General features: G+C 39.3%; 1 protein-coding gene across 1 annotated transcript; it reads right to left on the bottom strand.

The window, feature by feature from the left end:
* Window positions 1-730: 730 nt before the first annotated feature.
* Window positions 731-2,947, bottom strand: sox18 (SRY-box transcription factor 18). The gene is made up of 2 exons (XM_059980668.1): window positions 2,572-2,947; window positions 731-2,132 (listed from the first exon to the last, which is right to left on the bottom strand). Exons 1-2 carry the CDS (start codon window positions 2,849-2,851, stop codon window positions 1,279-1,281), a joined length of 1,134 nt encoding a protein of 377 aa, XP_059836651.1. The 5' UTR covers window positions 2,852-2,947; the 3' UTR covers window positions 731-1,278.
* Window positions 2,948-18,336: the final 15,389 nt, after the last annotated feature.

Genomic DNA, 18,336 nt, shown 5'->3' with positions numbered 1-18,336 from the left:
TGTCCCTCAAGAGTTTATGCACTCATATATGATCACCTCTCATTATCCTGTGTTGCAGTGAAGAGTCTTAACCCACTCAGCCTCTCTTCATAACTCAGTTCCTTGATTCTGGATTCAGTCACTCTAGTTCTGATGGTCCCAAGGAATTGTTGTTCTAGCAAGTTGCACAGGCTGTTTTATGTTTATTTCATAAAGCTATTTCAAAATAAAAGAAATTGGTCTAGACTTAAAGTACTTACTGACACAAATTAAGAAGCCTTAGAGTTCAGAGAAAGTGAGATAGATATATAAATTGATGTTAGCTAACTTTTGTTTACTTCTTTAACTCTTTTAAGTATGAAGTATTTGTGATCTTCCGTCACTCATGCAGGACAATTCTGTCTTGTTTGAAAGAGTATTATTAAGTCCCAGATATTGGATATTATTCTTTTAGGGTATCATATGTAACATATGGCACAGGCAAAAGACTAGAGAAAGGACAGAGTTTCAGGGTTCTGATGAAAATCAGACTCCCAACAAAGTACTTGTCATGAATGACAAAAGCTAACACAGAACCTTTAAAATTAGTATGCTTACAGGAAAGAAATGGATAATTTTGGGAGGAATATTTGTGCATTAATCTTTTTTTTGCTTGAAGGCAATCTCAATCTTTAGTTAGTGAGCAAATGCAAGATCAGGTGTGTTCAAGTACAGACAATTATCGAAGTAACTTACATACTGAAAGTTTTGTTAAATAACAGAATTTATTAACAGATTTACAAAATCCAATTACAACATAAAAACATTATTTATAAAAGTGAGACTTTGTTAGAGTTATACACTGAATGTTAGCAGTAAAAACAGTTTTTAAAGCGCCAAAATATTGTGGTATATCCACCAAAAGCTGAAACAAAAGTTCAAAAAAATCTCAACATTTACATTTTCATTTGGATTTTAAACTAATGTAGTCCGATCATATTTTATAGTGTTGCTACATAATGGCTTACAAAAAAATATTCCGTTTTGTTATAATCTCTGACGGATACATGTTAGCTTTTAGTATTAATTCGTTCAGACACCGGAAGTGCCTTTATCATTTGTTTTACAACCAGTCACTCGTTACTTTCGGGTTCATTTTATTAACCCCTTTCCCGAATCGGAACTCAACCAGTGATTTCCGCACATCTCAGTTGAAATAGAAAGAAATATGTGACTGCAATAACAGTTTAATGACTCCTTTAAAAAAAGATGGACTGAGAATAAACCATCACGGGAACTTAACAGTTTGAGTGCAGCGCGTTAGCCGGTAAGGCAGGCGCTGTAATAGACAGCATTGCTGGCGTCCGACAGAACAGAGATGAAGCTACTTTCCTCACATGCGGACACACCTCTGGGGTTAAGTTTCGACAGAGAGACGTGAAAGGTTTGTGCAGAGGTGTCCGGACGAGTCCTTGCCAGATTTAAATATTGGTCAAACTCACTACGATCAACATCTGTCCAAAACTCCGACGGACCAAAGTGCTCCACAGTATCAATGCGTTGCGCCTCGGGGGGAGGTGACAGCTGCCCCAGGTGAGCGGAAATGCTGCCCTGACCTCCTGGGCACAACTGGCTGTAATAGAGATGTTGTGGATTCCTAACCAGCTCACCCACGTTGGCAGAGATTTGGTCTGGGTAGGTCAAGGCATCTGTCTTCTCCCTACTGTAATCTATGTGATGAGGGTAGTTTCCAAAGGAGATATTACAGTCGTCCTGCGCCTGTGATGGAAAGAACACTGGATCCAACACGTCCAAGGGAGACATCTCAGGAGTAGGCAAGCCAAAGTTCTCGAACTCCGAAGCCAGTCCATGCAAATCTCTGTAGTGACTAAGCGAAGGGAGTTGATGTTGGCCGGGGGATCTTCCCTGGTGCTGGTTCCTGGTGAAGTTGTCGCCGCTAACTCCCTGACTGGTTCTGAGAGTGGTGCCATGACTCCGAGGCAGGTTGTGCGCCAGGAGGCTGGTCTCCATCCGTTTGACTTTTTTACTCTGTTTCTTCCTGCGTGGTCGATATTTGTAGTTGGGGTGATCTTGCAAGTGTTGAACTCGGAGTCTCTCAGCCTCTTCCACGAATGGGCGTTTCTCTTCAAATGGAAGCGATTTCCATGACTGCCCTGCAGCATCAGAGAAAGAGAAAAGCACAATTCATTCACTTTATCTTGATTGTAATAGAGTACACCGGGTACAGGTTAATTAACTGTCAATGATCACTGATTGAGGTAGAAACAAAATTTAGATAAATAATCTAATTATAGCAACTTGTCATAACATCACCCCGGGAAAAGTAGGTTTTTTTCTAATGGAGACTTTGGTTTGTTTACATTTCTGACACCATGCCGGCTTTTCACCAAGTCTGTTGAGATCACACACTAATCCTAAAGTTAATTTTTAACTTCGCAACATGTTACCAAATTTGCGCATTTTGAATGTAGCGGTTGTTTTATCCGACAGCATAAAGCGAAATTAATAAGTGTTTCTTCAATATCGTCCTCGTTATAACGCATCTTCATTGTGCTTGCGCCCCAATGGTCAATATACAATGTCTTTGCTTACCAAGCATTTTACTTAGTACTGCATTGTGGAGATCGGGGTTTTGTTGAGCCAGCCTTTTACGCTCGTCCTTTGCCCACACCATGAAAGCGTTCATAGGGCGTCTGATCCGCGATTCGGAGTCGCCTTTCCCCTCCACTTTACTCGCGGGTTGAGCAGATGCAAGACCGGTTTGAGAGGCAGGGCTCTCGGACTGAGCCCATGGAGAAACGGCCGTGTCCAAGCCAGAGCCTCCGGGCTGCGAATCCTCTACACAACAATATTCAGCCTCAGAAATACTCATTCCAGCCAAAACACTTTTATCTGACCGTTTATAGCGAGCTGCTTTCAACAAGGCGGATTACTTAAACAATCACAACCTTCAAATCTTAACAACTTCTGTTCTTGGCTCATCTGCTCCAGCAGCAGATATACAAGAGCAGCACCAATCAGAAATCGGGAGGCGTGATTTCCCCAAGCAAACATTAAAAACAAGGCACAGCAAGGCGGAGGTTTCACCAACAAACCAATGAACGCTGGCTCATAGCTTTCTAGGCGGCTTCTTGGGTAGTGCGATTCTCATGAACTCACATGCTGAATATCTACTACAAATCATCACTGCATACAGAAGTTGATCTCCGTCAAACAAATGCGCGGTTTCTGTAAAAATAACAACTGTGAGTGGTTTCAGATTTAAGACCATAAGTTATGAATTTGTAAATTCATATAACAGAGCGTAGATCAAACTGAGAAACGGGAAATTGGCAGTATAAATAATACTGATCAGATAACTAGGACACTCAGGTATTACAACGAAGAGACGTCTGAGATCAGATATTTCCCTTAAAAGTACAAATAGTCTCCAAGTAGTCTCTCGTTCTGTGCCATTTACAAGCTGCATGGTTAGTTGGCTCAGTAGATTACCTTTGACTTTGTAAAGTGCTATCAACTTATGACAAAGGAGAGCTAAGACAACGAGGATGCATTTTCAAGGAAGCCACCAATTCAGGTACATCTTTATCGGATTTGTCTGTGGCGACACTTAAGAAAATTATTCTTAATACATTTAACGGATTAATTGGAGGACATCCTCAGATTGTGCGTTGCTGGTATAGGAAAGTAGGACCTGTCCCGCTTTTCTTCAATTCTTTCCCATATATTACAGAAATTAAATCACTATTTCCAAAGACACGGGGGTTACGTTTGAAGGCCATTGCCCGCTAAGACCCTAAGTTTGAAAAATAATAATCTGCTTTGGGGCAAGCTTGAGGGAACAATATTGATTAGAACCCCAAGATACCACGTGATATTTTGTGTCTCCCTGTGTGAGTTTCAGTTTTGAAAAACAGAGAAGTTTCATCCTGACTTCGTACTTAATTGAGCAAAACCGTTAGAATAGTTTAAGTAGGGAGCTTGCTTTTGTTCAGTTGGGTGGAAGATTGTTTCCTCCTTTAGCATCTTAAGCATTACATTTTAAAAGAAGTGCGATCAAATACTCATCTGGCCAAAGGTTTTCAGGAGTAGTAAAACTCTGAGAATAGTCATGTTATCGTTAAAAATAGAAATCTCGAATTTAAGCAAATAATTTTTATATTATGCCGTTCAGTTCCCTACTGGAACAGGCATGTCCAGAATGTGCCATGTGTCCATTCAAGGACTCATTCGACACTATTAAACTACCCTCTATACAGAAACTTTGTCCACTGACGCAAAGAATTGAATTAGATTATCCAGCCATTCGGATATTGGTATCATTACCTAGATATCGCTACGTGCTTTGCTGGGAATTGAATTTGGTGATAGAATAATTCCACCCAATTACATGTATAAGATATATAATTTTTTAAAATTTCACCGATTTTTGTGTAACTTGGCCCTTCCTTCTCATTTAAGGCAATTGTAAATAAAGAAGATACACAAGTGTTCATTTAACCACTTCTGTTGAAATATTTGTCTGACGTTTCATTGATCCCAGCTATATTGGTGCATTGAAAGGTCTTCCCCAAGAGGCGAAGAGGAGTTTATAAATAGATGCTATCTAAAAGTTAGAGGGAACTCTCCATCACACAATCTAAGCAGGCTTTGGTATAATATCTCACCACAGGACCCGTGGAGTATCTCGTCAACCTGGGATTATGTGATCAAATCCTATATCACAGATTGAATCTGCAACCTTCTGACTCAGTGGTATCAACAAATGTCGTGATAAAGAGTTAAAACATTAGAAGTTGCCGTTCTAAACTTCAGTTTCAACCCCGTTCGATTGAGGAGTTAGGACATGTTAATCTTTTTTTTAGAAATTGAACCTCTTTCTGCGTGTCTGCGATGTCCTCTGCGAAATGTATATTTGCAGAGGAGTTCTTCAAAACAACTTCCGGTCAGTTTAAAATAGGAAGGTCTGCTGAGATACAGTGGAATGTATTTTTTTTAACTGTTTGTTCGGAAATGTATTTGTATTTGTAGTCATTTTATATCTTACATCCAAAGGAGTAAAAATCTTTATGACAACGTTATGTAAATATTGTTGACATACCCATTTAAAATAAATAAATAACCATTTTCGCGACAGTGATTAAATTACGTGATCAGTAGATTTTTACATTACATCGACGTGATTTTGAGGTTCAGGTAAAATTGAACCAGAAATACTTCATTTTCTCCTCGACTACTTTACAGTTTTGGCAAATTAGTATTTTTTTTTACAAATGATACACCGAATAGTAATAAAATATTGAGTTCAAAAGAAGCCACATTTGGCGGGGGGAATGAAGCGAGCCAGCCACAAGAGCTACGCTCTGATAAAGATAAACTGATTATGAATGAGATCTTAAATTTGTCGGACTAAAGGGTGAAATTATCTTAAAGCCAAATAATATTGTCTTTTATTCGTCAGTTAATATTCATGGCATTTAATAGGAAATACTAAAACTAAATAGTTTAACTGCAGAATATTCGGTGGATTTACAACTAGGTACAACAAGTAAGTTCTGTTAATTTCCTCACAATGATCTCATTCCACCTTTTCAGAAATCATTTACAATATCCTAGTTCCTACTAAGATAAAGTATACTCATAAAATTGTAAAAAATATTTAAAAGTAAAATATTCCGCACAAATAACTCATACGGGAACTTCCATAATACATAACCAAAATTATGCAGTTATTATATGTATAGTTCTTAGAGAAATACATTTATTAATATCTGTTTATTAATATTAATAATTAGTTAATGTTTATTAACTATTGTACTGAGCAATTATTCGATGGATTTAATATTACGAAATGAGTACTAAAGATGCAGAATTATATTAAGGACAATCAAATAATATTTCGTCACAATTGTGTATGTTTTCGTACACAATGGCTGTAAGTCAAAATTAATTCCTGGTTTTGCGGGAATTTAAACTTAAAACATCTCGGAATTTATCACGAACTGCGCTGTACAATTAGTTTAATTCCTCAGTTTGTTGGATGCTGTTTACATAACTGCTCTTAAGTGGAACTACCTTGCGTGCAAGCCTTGGGTGCAACTGTCAAGACTGGGTGAACACCGGTTCCAGCGAAATGTTTGTATGGCGCAAAAGCTTTAAACAAGAACGAAATGCCAACGCCCCACTAGCACATCTATTGCTAAGCCGGTGATAATAAGGCGTGCCTGCTGCTCATAACACTGTGTGCATCAAGTGAAATATGCCTAACCTCTCGATAATTAACAGCAGTAAATTTCTCTGCCGATTCAGGAACAAAGTGAGCCGAGCCGTAGCAACAATTTCTGATCCATATCAGCACTGAGGAGCTGAGCTCGGTTACATTTAAAGCAAGCTCATAATTACACTTGTCAAACATGTCAACCTATCACATCTTCTAATTTAAATCTACCCTCTTTTGAATTAAATACAAGCGTCCTTTAAATAGGGATATTCTACAGCATAGACCGTTCCACCCTCCTATGCTGCAGGGGTAAACATGAATGTAACCTTTAGTGTAAGAGGCAATCACATTTTCATACTGTAAGAGCATAAAGTAAATGTTACTAATCAAATTATGTCACCAGTTATTTGTCTGAATGTATGGCACCTTTAACTATTTCTTGCACCAAGTTCAGGTGTTGGGTCACTCTTTATTCTCATACATTCCATTTTGCATCAAGAAGCTTTCACTTAAAGAAGCATATTTTATGGGTGCTTAGTGTCTACCCCAGAGTGACCTCATCCTACCAAGAGCAGGATAAGGATGATACAAACAAGATATTGCAGTTTGGTTAAACACTGGCATCCAACCAGGCACCTTGTTCACAAAAATGTACAGCAAATGGATTCAATCCAGCTATATACCATTAATAAAATCCACCATTGATAGACTGTGCCATCAAACAACATTTACACTCCACTAACCAGCTCACCAATTCTCCATTCAGGTTTCACTTGGGCTGAGTCCTCATCACAGCTGCAAACATGGACCAAAGCACTGACTTCCAGAGCTCAGCTAAGACCGACAACTCCTGGCATCAAATCTGCATTTGATCGAATGTGTGTTCAAGGAGTAATGTTGAAACTCATATGTGAGCATCAATGGGAAATCACTTCAGTGCTTAGGGTCACACCTCACATGATAAAAGGTAGTTGTGGCCATTAAAGGTCAATTATTCCGGCACCAGCCCTGGTGATTCTCAACAGTGTTCTAAGCCCAAATATCTTTATTGACTTATTTTTATCATAAAGTCATAAATGTCTGCCAATGATTGCATTACATTTAATTATATTCAGAACTCCTTTGCAAACGAAGCTTTTCCTGGCAACTTGCAGCAAGAACTAAGCACTAAGCAGGTAAGTTCTGGTAAGTAGTTAGTAGAAATCATGCCACTAAATGCAACAAAATGTCTGCACCATTTACTACTATTTATTTATTGTGGCTGGGTCTATCCAAAAGCATTTTGAGAGTAAAAAAATCAAAAGAATGCCTCATCACCATCTTCTCAAGGGCATTTAGGGATGGGTTATAAATACAATCTTAGTCAGCAACACACAATTTGAAAATTACTTGATGCCACAAGACAGAGTTTATCCAGTTACCTTTGACATTCAAAGGCACTACCACCTTCAAGTGCTCCACCATCAATATCCTCAAGACAACTGTTGAACAAAAGCTCAACTGGAGCAGCCATATACTTACTGTGGCTACAAGTACAGGCCATAGCATCTTTACCTCCTGATGCATTGCATTTTCCATTATCTCCAGTATAGCACTCAACAGAAACAAAATGAAATGCTTTCCATTTATCAGTTAAGTACAGGTCCAAACATATTTAAGAAACTCAATACCTTCTACAACAAAGCACTCCATCATAGTGACACTCCATTCACCAGCCTATACACTCTTCTCGGCACCAGTAGAGTACCATGCTGCAGCTACTCACCTAGACTACTAAGATAGTACTTCATAAAGCAGAATCTCTACTGACAAGAAGGACAAGTGCAGTAAGTGATAGAAACAGTATCACTCACAGATTCCCCTAAAGGCCATGCACTGTGCTGATTTGGAAGTGTATAGCCATTGCTTTACTGGATCTAAATTCTATAGGTCCATAACCAACTGCCTTGCAGGAGTACCATTCCCAGAAGGATTGTGGTTGTTCCAAAAGATGGCTTATTGTCACCTTCTAAAGGACAATTAAGATGGGAAATAAATGTTGCCCTAATCAGCAACACTTAAGTCCAGAGAACTGGAATACATTAATGACAACATACTGTACATTATGGAATAGTGTACACTGGACTATGGGCGTGCTATGTTGATATCAGAGGCATGGTGACATTTGCAGGCTGCCCCAGTACAATTCTCGGACTGCAATGGTCATTGATGCAGAACAATGCAATTCACTGTATGTTTCAATGTACAGCTGACAAATAAAACTAATCTTTTCTTTTATATTACCAAATGGTATACCATCTAGATTATGGTATACCATAATGTAGTTAAAGAAAGTACTCCCTTTGGCTGTTTTTTTTTTGTTCCATTTGCAAAGCAGATGCAAGTCTTGTTTACACTTGCAGATCTCAATTACAAATGATATAAAATTACATAGAATATACAACACAGAACTAAGCATTCATCCCCAATAGTCTATGATAAAAAATAACTCGTTGCCTCCTCCCATTCCATCTACATCACCACATCATCTAAGTCTATCTTTATTTTCCCTTTTGTCCTCTATATTTCTGCAATTCCCTTTTGAAAATACAATCAATGGCCACAAAGTACCTCCTGTGTATGTTCGTGGTCTTCTGCTGCTGTGGCCTATCCACTTTAAAGTTCGGCATGTTGTGTGTTCAGATACTCTTCAGCATTCCACTGTTGTGATGTATAGTTATTTTAGCTACTGTCATCTTCCTGTCAACCTGAACCAGCCTGGCCACTCTCCTCTGACATTTTTGCTCACAGAAATTGCCGCTCAGTGTATTTTTTTAAAAATTTTTGTACCATTCTCTGTAGACGCTAGAAACTGCTGAGGTCCCAGGAGATCAACAGTTTCTGAGATTCTCAAACCACAGACACATGGAATGGATAGTAATTCCACAGTCAAAGTCACCTAGATCTAATTTCTTCCCAACAGCAGATGTTTGGTCTGAACAACTACTGAATCTCTTGACCATGTTTGTATGCTTTTATGCACTGAGTTGCTGCCACATGATTGGCTGATTAGATATGTGTATTAACAGGTGTACCTATTAAAGTGGCTACTGAGTGTATGTTTTAATTTTAGAAGTAGTGTAAAATTCTTTGAAGATTTATCAAAGCAATAAATACCTTACTGCTTATAAAATAATTGCAGCATTTCCCAGTTAGCCTTTGCTAGGGGTTTCATCACTTACTTCTTTTAGTATATGGTAGACAACATATGCTATGCTGAAACAAATCCCAGAATAGTATATGGTGACATATATGTACATTGATAATAAATTCACTTTGAACTTTTGTGAAGTATAGTTTTTTGGTGTTGCCAGCAAAAATATTTTGATAAAGCCTGTAGTATATCAACTATGTTCCTCAGCTACCTTGTGTGATAATGAAGTTCATATTCTACCCACTTTATAAATTTCTCTTGAATTGCTTGTTGGGTAGGTTAGTAAATTTCTTGGTTACTAGTTATTGATTCTAATGTGAAATACATCACACTATTTGTGGAAAACAGCTGAAACAGCAGGTTGGAAATATCTGAAGCCCAAACAGAAATGCTGGAAAAACTCAGCCAGTCAGGCAGCATCTACAGAAATTGAAAAGTTGATAATTTCGGCCAACGAGCCTGCTTCAGAACTAAGGGAAGAGTGGAGGATTTACAGTTTTCATTGCAGAGCTGGGAGGGGGTCATTCAGTTTGTTCCAGGATAAGCTTAGAATTCAAATGCAAGAGCTTTGGAATTCCTATCCAAGTGATTAAAATTTAACTTAAGAAATACAGGTAGGAATGTTTAGGTCCAGTTGTGTTTAACACTGTCTATGCATTTTTCAGAGTTTTCTGGACATGTATCAACTATAAATTGTTCTGCTTAAGGATTCTTGCACAACTTTACTCTGGAGTTGATTTAGGCCCCAACCATCAAATTACTGAACAATTTACTTCCTCTGCTAAGTGAGAATTGTCTTCTAAGGTTACAATGTTTACCTTTCTGCTTCATTGAGGCTAACACCAGTGAAAGTGGACTTTGAAATTATTGATGAGGAACTAAATCATATTCTAATTTGTCTTTTTCTTCCTTAAAGCTGAACTTTACATGATTTGAAACCCATCCAAATATAGATGACTCAGTGTTGAATAAAACAGGTGGAGACACAACTCCATAGAAACTACGAAAGATTAATAGAAACAACCAAGTTGAGAAGTTCTGAGCTTGAAGCAATATTAGATTAAAGCCAAAATTCATAACTAATACAAACACGTTATGCCACGAAACTTTCTCCATCAGATAAATACGAGGGAAAAGCCATGTATAGGACTTTGCTTATCCATGTTTCGGACTCAGTGCTAGCTATTGCTATTACCATTACTATTGCCGCTGCTTTTAATGCATTTCATTTCCTACTCCACCCTTCCCATTTTAAAGACTACTAAAAATACTCTTCAATGCCCATCCAGTCTCCAGTAAGTTTGTAGAATGTGACAAAACAACACACACGAAATGCTGAAGACCTGAAGAACAGTCTGAAACCAAAATGTTGACTGTTTACTGCTTTTCCATAGACGCTGCCTGACTTGCTGAGTTGCTCCTGCATTTTGTGCATGTTGCATTAGATTCCCAGCATCTGCAGACTTTCTCATATTTATGTAGAATGCAACATCTCATTTGTGAACCTGAAGTTGATAAAGAAGACACAGCTAGTCTTGACAGCCAAATAAAGTGCAGGTCATTTGGAAGGACTGCTTTCAACATTGGCAATATCTTATCAGAGCTTAAATTCATAATGATTTATCTTACACTTATAGTTAAAGATTAATAAGAAGGAGCTTAAGGTAAATGAATCCTTAGGAACCAGTGATCACAATATGATTGAGTTCAGTTTGAAACTTGACAGGGAGAAAGTAAAGTCTGATGTCGCAGTATTTCAGTGGAGTAAGGGAAATTACAGTGGTATGAGAGAGGAGTTGGCTAAAGTAAATTAGAAGGAGTTGCTGGCAGAGATGTCAGCAGAGCAGCAATGGTGTGTGTTTCTTGGAAAAATGAGGAAGGTGCAGGACCTGTGTATTCCAAAAATGAAGAAATACCCAAATGGTAACATAGTACAACCATGGCTGACAAGGGAAGTCAAAGCTATTGTAAAAGCAAAGGGCATACAACAAAACAAAAATTAGTGGGAAGATAGAAGATTGGGAAGTTTTTAAAAACCTGCAGAGAGCAACTAAAAAAAATCATTAGAAATGAAAAGATGAAATACGAAAGCAATCTAGCAAATAATATCAAAGTGGATAGCAAGCGTTTTTTCAAGTATGTTAAAAATAAAAGAGAAATGAGAGTAGATATAGAGCAGCTAGAAAATGAGGCAGGAAAAATAATAATGGGGGACAAGGGAGATGGCTGATGAATAAAATGAGTATTTTGCATCGATCTTCACTGTGGAAGACACTAACAGTATGTCTGAGGTAGTGTGTAAAGAAAGAGAAGTGGGTGCAATTACAATAACAAGAGAGACAGTGCTTAAAAAGCTGAAAGACCAAAAGGTACGTGAGTCACTTGGACCAAATGAACTGCACCCTAGGGTTCTGAAAAAGGTAGCATTAGACATTGTGGTGGCATTAAAAAAGATCTTTCAAAAATCATTGGCATGGTGCCAGAGGACTATAAAATTGCAAATGTTACTCCACTCTTTAAGAAAGGAGGAAGGCAGCAGAAAGGAAATTATAGACCTTGACCTCAGTGGTTGGGAAGGTGTTAGGGTAAATTGTTAAGGATGAGGTGAGGGAGTACTTGGTGACACAGGACAAGATATTACAAAGTCAGCATGGTTTCCTTCAGGGAAAATCCTGCCTGATGAACCTGTTGAAATTCTTTGAGGAGATTACAAGTAGGATAGATAAAGGGGATTCAGTGGATGTTATACATTTGGACTTTCAGAAGGCCTTTAGCAAGATGCCACACATGAGGTTGCTTACCAAGTTAAGAGCCCATGGTACACCAGGAAAGTTACTAATGTGTCTAGAGCATTGGCTAATCAGATAGAGGCAGTGAGTGGGAATAAAAGTATCCTTTTTTGGTTGTCTGCCAGTGACTAGTGGTGTTCTGCAGGGGTCAGTGATGGGACCACTTCTTTTTATGCTGTATATCAATGATTTAGATGATGGAATAGATGGCTTTGTTGCTAAGTTTGCAGATGAAACGAAGACTGGTAGAGGGGCAGGTAGAGTTGCAGAAACAGATACAATGCTGAAGGATCTAGACAGATTAGGAGAATGGGCAAGAAAGTGGAAAATGAAATACAATGTTGGAAAATGCATAATCATGCATTTTGGTAGTAGAAACAAATATACAGACTGTTTTCTAAATGGAAAGAAAATCCAAAAATCTGAGATGCAAGGTGATTTGGGTGTCTTTATGCAGAACACCCTAAAGGTTAACTTGCAGGTTGAGCTGGTGGTGAGGAAGGCAAATACAATGTTAGCGTTTATTTCAAGAGGTCCAGAATACAAGAGAAGGGATGTGATGCTGAGGCTTTCTAGGGCACTGGTGAGGCCTCACCTTGAGTATTGTGAACAGTTTTAGGCCACTCATCTTAGAAAAATGTGCTGGCTTTGGCAAGGGTCCAGAGAAGGTTCACAAGGATGATTCCAGGAATAAAAGGGTTATCATGCGAGGAAAGTTTGATAGCTCTGGATCTGTACTCGTTGGAATTCAAAAGGATGAGGAGGGATCGCATTGAAACCTTCCAAATGTTGAAAGGCCTAGACAGAGTAGATGTGGAAAGGATGTTTCCCATGGTGGGAAAGTCTAGGACAAGAGGGCATAGCCTCAGGAGAGAGGGGCACCCTTTCAAAAGAAAGATGTGGAGAAATATCTTTAGCTAAAGGGTGGTGAATTTGTGGAATTTGTTGCCACGAGCAGCTGTAGAGGCCAAGTCGTTGGGTGTATTTAAGGCAGATATTGATAGGTTCTTCACTGGACATGCATCAAAGGTTACGGGGAGAAGGCCGAGAACTGAGGTTGAGGAAGAGAAAAAAAAAAGGATCATCTATGATTGAATGGCGAAGCAGACTCATTGGGCTGGATGGCCCATTTACGCTCCTATGTCTTATGGTCAAATAAGGAAATCTTTGTTTACTTCAGTAATACTTTAAATGGTTCAAATGGTTCAATTTAATATCAGAGAATGCATACGGTAAACATCTTGAAATTCTTACTCTTTGCAGACATCCAAAAAACCGGAAACCCTGTAGAATGTATGATAGAGAACATTAGAACCCTGAAGACCCCACTCCCCTCCCATCATACAAACAGCTCCAGAAGCCTCGACTTACCCCCTATGCTCATCTGCGCCAGCAGAAGCACCGACTCCTCAGCCCTACTATGTAAGCAGTAGCCAAAGCCCCAAAGAGATCTTGATCTAGAGTCCATCAAAAACTACAGTATATCACCAAGCACTTTGGTATCTCCTGCAACAATGAGAGCAGAGACCAGCAATTCACTGTTCTGATCTTACTAACAGTGAGAGGGATCACTTGAGTACAGAGACACATACCTCCTACTGTCTCAACATTTCAGACCCCACGATGCTTCAGTCAACAAAATCAGCGAGAAACCAAATCATCTACCAGGCTGGTCTCTGAAGGTGCATGTCTTCCAGGCTTTTCCTGGAGATAGTGAAGTGCCAGGCCACACACTGACCCGAAGATCTGCTGCGTGCAAAGAACTGTAGTTTTTGCCGTAGATCATGGACCGCAGCAGATGCTTGAAAAGTAACGAAAGACGTAAGAGAAGAAGAACAAGCTGTTTTGTGGATGAACTGAAAGAAGTCGCTTGAGTCCACTGGAGCCATCTTTCTGAGCTCCTCCTGCAGCTAATTTGATCAGCACATATAATAGATAAGAAATAAATCTTTATGTTTCAGTTTAGTGATAAAAAAACTTACTGATGTGTTTGAAAAGTTATTTTTAATAACATTATTTTAAGGCACCTCCAACAGGAAAGGATATGTTCTCACAATTTTATTTTAAGTACTTGCAGAATTCTTAGTAAGTAGGGTAGTCTCCTTTTCCATGTGGGGACCCTGTGGTATATACGTGCCTATAGTGATGGCAAAGAGGTTTTGCCTCTGAATTTGTTGCAGGTATGACCTCAAACTCCACTATGGCAGCAGTGAAATTTGAAATTCATATAAAATAATCCATAATCTTAAAAGTGATGACCATATAATTATACAAGTTGAACACCCTTATCTGAAATGCTTGGGGCCAGAAGTATTTTGGATTTTGTTTTCTTTTGGATTTTGCAATATTTGTATTTATATACTGAAAAACTTTGGGAATGGGATCCACGTCTAAACACGAAATCCATTTACATCACATATACAGTTCTATAGTTAATAACTATCACTATCTTGGTTGCTCAGGTGGCCAGTCAGTTTCTGTTTGGCATTGCCATCATTTCTGACTCTGAATCTATGTGCTACAGGTAAGCAACCTTTGTCTTACACTTTGGTACCACACATATGTACTGATGGAGCCAATCAGCATGTTAGATTTTCATCAGCAACAATCTCGGTAAACTCATCAATGATTTTCTCTGCTGCTTTGTGATTAGCAGATGATTTATCACTGCAAATCTTTAAAAATTTAATGGCTTTCTTCAACCGGCCTGCTGAATATTCACAATTACCTTCAATTTTAGTTCATCGTGATAGACCTTTGCTTGCTTCATGATCAACTTAACATTAAGCGGCATATGATCACCCCAACGCTGACGAATCCCCTCTTTCAGTACACGATAGAGACTTTCATTTTTTGTGTTTTCAGTGATTTTCTATTTTTCATTAATTTCTGCTCATGCTTCAACAGCATGGGCCTCAACCTGGACTATCATCCAATAGCATTCATTGGAAGTGCTTTGGGAGGTTGGTCATGGCTAGAATCAACACCTGTCCCAGGAAAGACCTGGACCCTCTGCAATTTGCCTATCTTCACAATAGATCTACAGCATATGTGATCTCAATGGCTCTTCACACAGCAGTGGATCACCTGGACAATGCAAATACCTATGTCAGGATGCTATTTATTGACGACAGCTCATCATTTAACACCATATCTCCTACAGTCCTGCTTGAAAAGCTACAGAACCTAGTCCTCTGTAACTGGATCCCCGACTTGCTAACCAGAAGACCACAATCTGTGGAGATTGGAAACAATGTCTCCACCTCACTGACAATTAACACTGATGTACCATAGGGTGTGTGCTTAGCTCTCTGCACTACTCTCTGGACCCTCTGACTGTTTGGCTAGGCATAGCCCAAATGCCATCTATAAATTTGCTGATGATACAACCATAGTTGGTAGAATTTCAGATGGTGATGAAAGGGCAAAATATACCAACTAGTTGAGTGGTGTCTCAGCAACAACCCTGCACTCAATGTCAGCAAGACTGAAGAGCTGATTGTGGACTTTAGGAAGTGTAAGACGAGGGAACACAAACAAATCCTCAAAGAGGATTAAAGTGGAGAGAATGAGAAATTTCAAGTTTCTTGGTGTCAATATCTCCGAGGACCTAAACTGTATGCAACATATATGCAGCTATAAAGAAGGTAAGACAGCAGCTTTATTTTATGAGGAGTTTGAGGAGATTTGGTTTGTCAACTAAAACATCTGAAATCTACAAATATACCACGACTGGCTGCATCACTGTCTGGTATTCAGATGGGGGAGTCGGGGTGACTACCAAACAAGATCGAAATAAATTGCAGAAACTTGTAAAATTCATCAGATTCAGATTCAACATGGGTACCAGTCTCTGTAGTAATGATGGTGGCGTCCATCTTTAAGGATCCCCATCATCCAGGACATGCACTCTTCACACTGTTACCATCGGGAAAGAGGTACAGAAGCCTGACTGCACAAATTCCTGGCTGCAAGGTGGTGATGACTGGGAATTAAATATCCAAGGGTATCAGGTAATACAGAAAGATAGGCAGGAAGACAGAAGAGGTGGAGTGGCGCTTTTGATCAGGGATGAGATCAGGGTGATTATGAGAGACGATATAAGATCTACAGAGCAAAATGTTGAGTCCATCTGGGTAGAAAGTAAGAATAGTAAAGGGAAAAAATCATTGCTGGGTGTTGTCTATAGGCCACCTAATAAAAACATTGCAGTGGCATAGGCGATTAACCAAGAAATAATTGAGGCTTGTAAGAACAGAACAGCAGTTGCTATTGGGATTTTAACTTCCACATAGATTGGGTGAATCAGGTTGGTCAAGGAGGTCTTGAGGAGGACTTCATAGAAAGCATCTGTTATGGCTTTCTTGAGCAGCATGTTAGTGAACCTACAAGGGAAAATGCTATCTTAGATCTATTCCTGTGCAATAAAACAAGTGAGATTAACAATCTTGTAGTCAGGGATCCTCTTGGATAGAGCAATCATAGTATGATTGAATTTCACATTCAGAGGGAGGATGAAATAGTTATATCTAAAACTAGTGTATTATGCTTGAATAAGGGAGACTACAATGGGATGAGGAAGGAGTTGGCTAATGTGGATTGGGAGCACAGGCTATTTGGTAGGACAGTTGAGGAACAGTGGAATGCTTTCAAAGAGATTTTTCACAGTGCTCAACAAAAGTATATTCCAGACAAAAGTAAGGACAGTAAGTGTGGGGAGAGCCAGCCTTGGATTATTAAGGAAATAAAAGATAATACCAAATTAAAAGCTCATGTGTACAAAGTCACAAAGAGTAGTGGGAAACTGGAGGCCAAGACAATTAGCACAAAATATAAAAACAGATAGCAAAAGTTTTTATGTATATAAAGTGGAAGAGGGTGGCTAAAGTCAACATAGGTCCCTTGGAAGACAATAAGGGGAAATTGATATTGGGTGATAAAGAAATGGCTGGTGCATTGAATGACTATTTTGTGTTGGTCTTCACAGTGGAGGACACATCTTATATGCCAAAGAAAGATGTTATGGATGAAATGGGAGGTGAGGACCTCGATAAAATCACTGTCAGTAAAGAGATGGTGACGAGCAAATTACAGGGCCTGAAGGTGGATGAGTCCCCTGGTCCTGATGGAATGCATCCCAGGGTGCTGAAGGAATTGGCGGAGGATATAGTAGATGTGTTGGTAATCATTTATCAAACTCTCTGGATTCTGGGCCAGTCCCTGCAGATTGGAAGACAGCAAATGTCACGCCACTTTTTAAAAAAGGATGTCGGCAAGAGATAAGCAACTATAGGCCAATTAGCTTAACATCTATAGTTGGAAAAATGCTGGAAGCTGTCATTAAGAAAGAAATAGCAAAGCATTTAGAAACGAGTGGTTTCATTTGATAGATGCAGCATGGATTCAAAAAGGGCAGGTCCTGTTTGACAAAGTTACTGGAGTTCTTTGGGGACATAATGAGTGCAGTGGATAGAGGGAACAGGTGGATGTTGTATACTTGGATTTCCAGAAGGCGTTCGATAAGGTGCCGCACAAAAGACTTATAAGTAAGATATGGATGCATGGAGTCGGAGGAAGTGTATTGGCATGGATAGTGAATTGGTTAATCGATAGAAGGCAGAGAGTTGGTATAAATGGGTGTTTCTCCGGTTGGCAGTCAGTGGTGAGTGGGGTGCCGCAGGGGTCGGTGCAGGGTCCGCAGCTGTTTACCATTTACATTGATGATTTGGAAGAGGGGACTGAGTGTAGCGTAGCAAAATTTGCTAATGACACTAAACTAAGTGGAAAAGCAAATTGTACAGGGGATGTGGAGAGCCTGCAGAGGGATATAGATAGATTAAATGAGTGGGCCAAGGTCTGGCAGATGGAATACAACATTGGTAAATGCGAGATCATCCACTTTAGAAGGAACAATAGAAGAGCAGATTATTATTTAAATGGTGACAGATTGCAGCACGCTGTTGTGCAGAGAGACTTGGGAGTGCTTGTGCATGAATCACAAGAAGTTGGCTTGCAGGTACAACAGGTTATCAAGAAGGCAAATGGAATGTTGGCCTCCATTGCTAGAGGGATTAAATTCAAAAGCAGGGAGGTCATGCTGCAAATATACAGGGTACTGGTGAGACCGCGCTGTGAGTACCGTGTGCAGTTCTGGT

This window comes from Hypanus sabinus, chromosome 9 (genome assembly GCF_030144855.1).
Source record: "Hypanus sabinus isolate sHypSab1 chromosome 9, sHypSab1.hap1, whole genome shotgun sequence".
Classification (NCBI taxonomy): Eukaryota; Metazoa; Chordata; class Chondrichthyes; order Myliobatiformes; family Dasyatidae; genus Hypanus; species Hypanus sabinus.
This window is presented reverse-complemented; position numbering and strand designations above follow the sequence as displayed.